The following is a 9345-nucleotide window of genomic DNA, read 5'->3' as shown; positions in this document are numbered from 1 at the left end:
CGATATGAATGTTTAAAGCACAAAATGCTTTGCTAATTCCCAAATACTGTACAGACGTACAGTGCTGCACTAAAGAATCAAACTTAAATGATTCAAAGTCGAAGCATAAATTTCGGTAGCCAGTTTTGCCGATGGAGAGAATAGAGAATAGTGCTTTCAATATTCTGCATATGATAGTAGTAAAGCATCAAACGACGATAAAGTCAAAGAAGGCCTCAGCGATGGGAGAAAGACTTAAATTATTGAGATGGCCAAAGCCAAAAAAGTTGCAAAATCCAAAAGAACAGAGGAGAGACAGAGACGGTGCTATCACCATCTCTTGCAAATACATATCAATTTCTTGGGAATTCAACAACTGCCGTTTACAATCTCTCTTCTAATTAGCCTTTCACCTGCACTTACCATGTGCCTCAGCAAGACTTATCCCCACCTCACAATCACAGAACCCCAAGTAAGGCCAGCTCCGAAACCTGCAGCCACTATTGTATGACCGGACCGCACCATACCACTTCGAACAGCTTCATCCAATGCCAGGGGTATTGATGCAGCACTAGTATTGCCATAATTAGCCAAATTTGAAATAACCCGGTCTGGTGGGACTGCTAAACGTGTTGCAACAGCATCAATGATCCTTTGATTTGCCTGCATTAACAAGATTTCCATCAAGACAGCTTCAGGAAAAGAGGTCAAGAAAACTGATTTGAAGGATAGCCTATCAGTCCAACTCTTGGCACAGCCCTCCTGGGTGCAGTGTTGCATAGACTATTAAATGGATGAAGGCCCATATTACACAAGCTATAGACTTTAACACTGCATGGATTCTCGAGGGACACACTTCCATGAAATATTTTTCCTTTTTCTTAATCTCATTTGACATAAACGGATGCCTATAGGAAAAAAAAAATTGGCATAAACAGACAGCTAATGTAGATAATGACTACCATATTTCATATGGAACGTTAATAAATAATTAACATAATTCAAACACTCTTCCTACAGATATAAGATGCTATAAAACTCATAAATTGATTTAATAGTATATATGTTGCAACATGTCACTGGTTCCTTTTTTTTGTATTGCTGAGTTTTCAGAACACGTATCAGATTCTGATTCTCATTTCCGTGTCAATGCAACATTAATGGGATGTCACACTACTGCACGTATATTTCATGGGTATTGGTGATATGGACATCACATTGGGATTTAGAAGGTGTCTTATAATATTTTTGGACTTTTAAATTTTATGTTTAGGTGTATTTTGGTAATTTTATGGTTGAATTATGTTTCAATGTTTATGGCACTAGGATGAGTAAAATAAGATTCAAAGTTTTCTTCGTGCTTTAGTATGGGCAACTCTTTAGTTTTCTCTTTTCTTAGTTCAAGTAGGAATTATTCATCTCCAAGGGCTATACATATGTAATGTCACTGATTTTTTTTTTCTTTCATCTGGAGTGAAAATGGGGGTAACCCCCCCCCCCAAAAAAAAAAGACTAGGGTGAAGGCAGGATTTGATCCCAAGTCTCTGCTACAACCAGCCAGATGCTTTCTTTGCTAGCAAACTAGCTGTCTGGCACCTTTCCAAGTGGTACAGTTCTGATGTATGCTTCTTTCTAACCCTAACTAGTGTTGTCTCCTCTACTCTGTCCATATTCTTGCAAGTACCATCAAACTAGCATTTCTCAGAAGTTGTTTCTCCTCTCAAAAACTCTTAAACTCCATCCTAGCAAGTCCTTCTAAGTCTGGTCCAGCATCAATTGGGTCCAGAAGTGCTAGATTTCACTTTTGGAGATTTATCTAAATTACCTGATGAAGCAATAACCAGTCAATGTCAGACCCCGTGAGACCAGCTTTTTCCAGGGCAGACTCAACTGACTGTGGCACACACCGAACAGCAAAACGGAATACCTCTTTGCCATTCATCTGGATACAGGAATAAGATGACTGTCTAGGAGGGAAGTCCACCACTGAACCATTGGAGCCCAGCACATGATCAGTTTCATCATCCCTCGCCATAGCATTTAAGTACCTGCATAATAAACCAGTTGATAAAAGTAAAAAATGTAATGCAAAATAAATAGTGAAAACCAAAACAGCAAAAATATAAGGATAAAGGCAAGTTCATTTGCTTTTTCCAAAAGACAAGAACAATACTTTCGGCCCTCCCCATCACTATGTAAGTCGAAACTAAATAAGCCATCCTCACTGCCATCACATGCCTGCAAAACAGTTATTCTATCAACATAGAAGTGATGGTCCATTTGCAAATATACACAACGAAGTCCATTTTCCATAAGAAATCTCAAGTATGAAAACTTGCTTGTTCCACCAGAAATCAAGCCACACAAGTAGAGGTAAAACTGTTAATGCTAACAAGAGACCATTTGAGCCAACAGATGGGTGAATACAAAGCATTTTCAAGTCACAATAGTTAGCCAAGTCACTTGGAATTCCTTTTTTTTTTCTTTGGTGGAAATCACTTGAAATCTATGATACCCAGATATGGATACGAACCATGACATGGATATGAACAGGGATACAACTCTCCATTTCCTAAAATTCTGGACAGATACTGGTAAGGGTATCCCATGTGATATGCTTATAGCATACATTTGTATCTAATTTTTTAAGCTAAGTATCATCTCTATAGATGTATGTCTTGCCAAATTTAATTAAATTTTTTATTGGAAATTTTAATTAAATTTCTAACATGTGCAGATATTTTTATAGTATAATTTGTTAAAACACACCACTGTACATATTTTAAAAGTGTTGATGCTATTGAGTTAGCCTAGAAGTATCCGCGCAGCATCCAGTATCATATCTGGTAAGTATACAGTACAGGTACACTAGGCATGTACAGGTATGGTTTCATAGCTTGGAATCAACAAGAAGAAATCTCCATGTATAATACTTCCACCATGAGAGACCCATGATGGAAGTGCTTCTTGCCCTCCAGACGAAGCAACTCCTTAATGTCTCAAGGCCATTCATTAAGGCCAAAGGTCAACCATTTAGGGTCTATTTGTTTGCGGTGTGAATCTCTTTGCACTGGTGCAAATGCATGGGAGTGTAAATAGGATGGGTGTATTTGCTTCAGAATTGACTTTGTCTTATTTGTCTGGAAGAATTGAATAGGAAATAAAATGATGTGGTCACAACCTTCAATGAAAGAGAAAGGAAGTAGGAGAAGGGTACCAAATTATCAGGTATAGATCCTAACATTCCAACTCCTTGATAGCTGACTAGAATAACAGAAAACATGATGAAAACAAAATAAACCCTTTGGGATTTGTCATTCCATGCCTGAGCATTAAGTAGCATAAGATCACAGGTATCCAATTTACAGTAAGTCCAGTAAAACTAAAAAATAAACCATGTACCTGTACTAATACGGCACCTGCAGCATCCCCAAAGAGAATACAAGTTCCTCTATCCGTCCAATCAACATATCGAGAAAGAGCATCAGCACCAATTACTAGAACATTTTGAAACCCACCTCCTGTATTTCAACCAGCATACCTTAATTGTATAGACCATGAGCAGGAGCTAGAAATAAAGTATAATATACCTAAATTACTACTCTAAACAAAATGAATACCTCTGATATGACAAGCAGCTGACACAAGACCCAATACAAACCCACTACATGCAGCTGTAATGTCATAGGCCAAAGGATTTCTTTTACAACCTAGTGCTTTCTGGATCTGTTGTCAAGAGAAGCATATTATGGATTTTTCAGAGGTCTTACAATATGAAAGATGAATGTAGAAGAAAGAAAATGAGATTTAAATCAGGTGTTAAAAATCTTAATCAACCAACATAATCCAATGGAGCTCCAGAAGTCCGACATTTTATTTCTCATACAGAAGAGTTATTCGTACTGATACGGTAATACACATTTCTAACCATTCTGAAACTCAACATTCTACATTGAACATAAAAAAAAAAAACTATAATAAAAATGGAAAACAATATCAATGAAGTACTTATTTTTTTAAAAGTAAGATATTATAGTAATAATATAGTCAAAATGTGTTACAACTATAGGCCATGTACACAGTACACCCTTATGTATAGGACTATACAACTTGTTGGCAAGAAATTAACAAGAAAAGAACACATTCCTATCAAAAAAATCTATACTAAATTCTTCAGTTGATTGTGGGCTGGTTGTGTTTGCTGGCATTGCTGCTTCTTTGGGGCTGAGTGATTTTTAAATCACCTATGTTGTACCCAATGTTTTAAAACATGGAGGCATGACGTGAGGCGTTCCACTACCTAGAAGCGTGAGGTGTAGTTCAGAACGCAAGAGGCGTAAGCCTCCTGAACACAAGGAGGCGTAAGCCTCCTTAAGAGGAGGGGGGTTAGAAGGAGAATGAAGAGGAAGGGGGGATCTCATTTTTTCTTTATTTTTAAAAGAAGAATAAAGATGCATAAAGTGCATGAGGAGGTGTAAGCCCCCTTATCTTTTCTTCCCTTCCTATCATTTTCTCTTTTTTCCTTCTCTTTCTTTTTCTTTCCCTTCCCTTCCCTTTCTTTTCCTTTCCTTTCCTTTTTTTTTTCCTTTTTCTTTTGTCTTTTTATATCAGATGTGTACGAGGCGCATGAGGCATACGCCTCTAGCACGCCTCATGAAAAAAGCGCAAGAGGCATACGCCTCAGAGGTGTCAGCACCTCTGGCATACGCCTCAGGGCGTTTTGGGAGCGCCTCGCCTCCAGGCGTATTTTTTGGGAGCGCCTCGCCTCCAGGCGTATGCCTCCCACGCCTTTTAAAACACTGGTTGTACCTTCTTCTTTCTCGATTTTTTTATCAGTAAATTTTATTTTTTATTTATCTTCAAAAAGATCTGTTGAAACCCAGCCCCCTGAACACCTTATGAAGAACAAAGTTTTCCTTTATCTCTGTTTTTTTTTTTGGATCAAATTCCTTTCTCTGTTCAACAACACTAGACTATCAACGTAGGTGCTCTCAAATACTTGAGAATTCCTTTTCCTCCCATATACACCAAAATACATCCACTGGAACATCCTCCATACAATTTTATCCCTCCTACTAACACCACTGATCTGTCAGCTCCAAGGCTCAAATGGATTGAGGAAAGCAGCCAACCAACCCAAAACTATTCAGTAGGATGCTCCAAATTCTGAAGGCACTCAGACAGTGCAACAAGAGATGATTGACAGTTTCCAAATCCTTTGAACAAAAGACACACCATTATCGAACCAATGTCAATCCCCTATGCAGCAATTTGTTCCGGGTAAGACATTTTTCCACTGCTGCAGTCAGTCCAAGCAAAAAAACATGACCTTGGAAGGAGCTCCACTGTGCCAATATCAATGGAGTACATGTCCTAGATTGAAACTACAAATGGACATGAATTCTATGGAACAGTATACTCTATTTATGGAAAAGTAGCCTCTTATCTCTAGAATTCGGTAGTTTTTATTTTTTTTACCTTATTTTGGCATCAGGTGGACACCACCGGAGCATAGTGATAGCTCATTTAGGCCATCCTCCTTTTCGCTGCCAAAAGGTAAGGGAAAAATCTTATGGAGACGCACCAGAGCTACAATTCTATGGACAGTGTGGGAGGAAAGATTGTGGCATCATCATCTACATCAAGGGCTTATTCCTTTCCTTGTTGGACCTCACCAGCCTCTCATATGATTATGATCAAGTAAAATTTTGATAGCAGCTGCTCAGGTAACCAGGTTGGTCAGGTATGGGTGGAGTTATTAGAAATACCCAAAGGAACATTTTGGCAATCTTTTCTGGGCCTATTGGCCATGGCAATTCAAAAACAGAAGAATTGATGGCAATGGTGCAAAGTTTGAGATTGGCTAAAATGCTTCATTGTAAAAGCCTGTTGGTGGTAGGGGGCTCTCAATAGTAGTTTTTTTCAGGTGGATTACAAGTAACAAAAATGCCTCTTGGGTTATAGGAATACACTAAGAGAAATACGACAGTTGGCTTGGGAGATGAAAGCAACATTCATATGGGCACAAAGATCAGCCAATAACCTAGCAAATAAACTAGTTCGACAAGGGATAAATAGAAAGTGCAGTTTTGAGGAATCATTTCCTTGGAGAGTCACATAAACTAAATGCTTGTATAAAGGGTTTGGGTTGATGATGCTAGCCCAAAATTCTAAGAGGGGTGTTTGGCATACTTTGTACTGTAACAGGAATCCTTTTTCAAAAATCAACAAAGTTTACCATTACCAATAGAAAAATGCTAGAATTTTTTTCTAGCAAATAGCAAGTGGTAGAAGCCTTTGATAAAGTCACATTTAGGTTGGTACATGGGGTGAAAACAAAGGAGGAATATCACAGTTTCTTTACAGATGGCTTTGTTAGAGGATGGTGTAATGCCATCAACATCATCTATCCTCTACAACAAGACATACTTCTGCCATCCAAGAATGGAATCTCCCATCTCAAAACAGCATCAAGTTAAATTTTCAAGTGTGCAGTATGGGAAACCCAGGAAGCTAGGAAGACATACAAGAACTATCAAGATGATATTCTAATGATTTGCTCAGGCCTGATAGAACATGGAATGAGATTGGGCCAACATCTAGGGCATAGAACCCCAAAGGTAGAAGGGGACTCTAAGGTAGTAACTGGATAGAAGTAGGAGACAGACCAAGCACTTGACAATGTAGACAGACCATCATTGAGGTTAGAAGCTCAGCAACTGCATTAAATGCTAGTATGCTAAAACTAAATGGAGAAATGGATCCAAAGATCAGCAAATTCCTTGGAAAATGAACTGGTCAGGGATAATGTCAACGGAAATGAGATATATGGGTGTTCAAATCACATTTAGCTTAAAAATAAAATAAAATTTTAATTAATAGAAAAAAGAAAATACATTTCTAAAAAAGGGTGATGAGATAGTCCATTATCATCTTTCCTATGCCAGCAACAATTCTTTTAATATTTCTGGATTTGTCCTCAGAGAGCCTCCTGTTTCTCTCCTTTCATAATCTCCAGAATACTGCAAATGGAATACAGCTCCAGCAAAGTGGGGTTCAAATAATATGAGTTGAAAGTTAGTAATGCCATAATTGGTTGGTGAAGGCTAATTGGGGCTGGCCCTTGGGTTTATCAATTTCTAAGACTGGTGATGACTTTTATCAGTTTCTAGGTAGGCACCGACTGAAAAGCAGCAATCTAGAGTCCCTAAGCTCAAGCTGGTGCAAAGAAAATAAAAGAAACTGTGTATACTCAAGAAGAGAAAAGGAAAGAAGAAAGGGAAAATAAGAAAGAAAACAAAAAACAAAGAAAAGACAGAAAAATATCTAAGCTGATTAAATTATGGCATCCATATTTTCATTATAAATTAATGAAATAAATTAAGGCCAACTGCAAATCACATAACATAACTTAGGGAAATCAAATATGTGGTTTAGATGCTTTATCTTCTCTTCCCCATCTTGTGACAAACATAGAAAGTTCTCTCCCAGATACCTGTATGGCTGTACATGGATGCCATGCCATGTTTGCACCATGCCCACCCAAATCCTTACCATATTTGAGCTCAGGAGTCTATCAACAACTCCATTACGCAATGAAACTACTTAATCTCAATCGATCAATCAAGCAGCTCACAATAAAGTTCCTCATCCCCTTTTCCCGTGTCTGAAGTTCTGCCCTCATCTAGGAAAGAAGGGTAAGTGCCATTACCCAATTATGGATCTGCCTTTTTTTTGTTTTGCTGACAGGGTGCACATTGTTTCCTGAGTACAGTTTTGGAAACAATTTTAATGAATTACTTTATCATTCTTCAAAGAATTTGGGGTCTTGAAAGGGGTAGACTGGATATGAACCTAACCTTTTGCACATTTTTTTTTCGTTTTTGCACAAAGTGTCTGCTCTCAGAAAAGGGTAATTTAGATAATATTAATTATATATAATTAAGGGGGCAACTTTTTTGGACAGAGATAATATAATCCAAATTTTGGCTATCCAAGGAACCCTACCATCTCAGCATCACATGGACACTTTGATTACACTGATGGACAATGAGAAATGTTTTTTCTTACATAAGCTAGTTGACATGAAGCATATATTAGGAGCAAAACAACAACTACAATTTCATTTTTTATTTATGTCTTTGATTAATTTTATGATGCCCTAAAACAATAGCTTCATACCTGAGGTGCACTGCCAAAAAGATCATCCGGAGTAGATGTGCACATCAAAACTAGGTCCACATCATCAGGATCAACTTCAGCCATCTGAAGAGCTTTCTTTGCTGCCTCCACGGCCAACCCTGTCAATCTATCTTTCCCTACCAAGACATAAGTAAAACCAGATATGGGTATATATTTACAGGGGTACAATGACCTAACAGAAAAATAATTCATCAACTAAATCAATTAAATAATGAACAAGGAAAGCCTTTTTTTTATCAGTAGAATGAATTAGGAAAGTTTCTTCATAAATACCACCAACTCCAATTCCAAACATTCAGGAGAAATGTGTTCCATGCATCTAAGGGACTCAACAGCAGAATACACATAGAAGTGGTTCAACCATGCATCAGACTGATATCTGGTTTAAATATTCTACCTGGTTAAAAATAACTAATGACATCCTTACACCCCCTGCAAGCTTGGAAAGCTTCAACCACACTTTATAAATGAGCTTCATGAAGAAGGAGATTACCTGAAAGAACTCGTCGATTACGAATGCCAGTTCGAACAGATATCCATTCATCAGAAGTTTCGACAATTTTTGCAAGATCATCATTGGAAATCATAAGGTTTGGTGTTGCAGATCCACATCCAACCAGCTTGCAACCTTTATTTACAAATCTGTGGGATGGGAAGCACTTGTCAAACATAGAAATTTAAAAGAACAACTTTACTTAAAGAAACATTTTCAGCCCTAAAAAGGAATTTCCAGTTCTTTCTAAACAATTAAATTAATAGGTTCCAGTGACATGCATTGCCCCCATAGCCTAGGTGGCTTAAATGGGCCTAGCCAATCCCTATTTCCATTTGCAAGTTATGGAATTCAGGATAGTTACAAAGAAAATAGAATTTGACATAAATATCAGTCATTAAAAAATGAAACATTTCTTTTTTGGCAAGGACAATGTGAAACTTTTTTATTTTCAAGAATTGGCACTTTGCATGCGTAAATAGTCATCTTTTACTAGTGTTTTCTCCTTATATTTCCCTACATTGTGGTGCATGTGTTGTAACAACTTTAACACCTTAACATGAAATTATTATTTTTCAACAACAGCTCACATAGAATATAAGAAAACATTGCACTTAAGCAAAGCAGTGCAAATCTGGCCAACTTGAACAAGAAATCAAAACAATAATGTA

The 9345-nt window shown here is 37.5% G+C and overlaps 1 protein-coding gene across 1 annotated transcript; it reads right to left on the bottom strand.

Annotated features, from left to right (window-relative positions):
* Positions 1–222: 222 nt before the first annotated feature.
* Positions 223–8880, bottom strand: LOC148842721 (beta-ketoacyl-[acyl-carrier-protein] synthase III A, chloroplastic-like). The gene is made up of 7 exons (XM_088958380.1): positions 8675–8880; positions 8161–8297; positions 3600–3705; positions 3382–3500; positions 2153–2217; positions 1805–2027; positions 223–642 (listed from the first exon to the last, which is right to left on the bottom strand). The coding sequence occupies exons 1-7, from the start codon at positions 8850–8852 to the stop codon at positions 421–423; spliced, it is 1050 nt and encodes a 349-aa protein (XP_088814506.1). The 5' UTR covers positions 8853–8880; the 3' UTR covers positions 223–420.
* Between the last annotated feature and the right edge of the window lie 465 nt (positions 8881–9345).

The sequence above is a fragment of the Nelumbo lutea genome, chromosome 8, assembly GCF_056320005.1.
Source record: "Nelumbo lutea isolate HS-2025 chromosome 8, American lotus-T2T, whole genome shotgun sequence".
NCBI classification, from domain to species: Eukaryota; Viridiplantae; Streptophyta; class Magnoliopsida; order Proteales; family Nelumbonaceae; genus Nelumbo; species Nelumbo lutea.
This window is presented reverse-complemented; position numbering and strand designations above follow the sequence as displayed.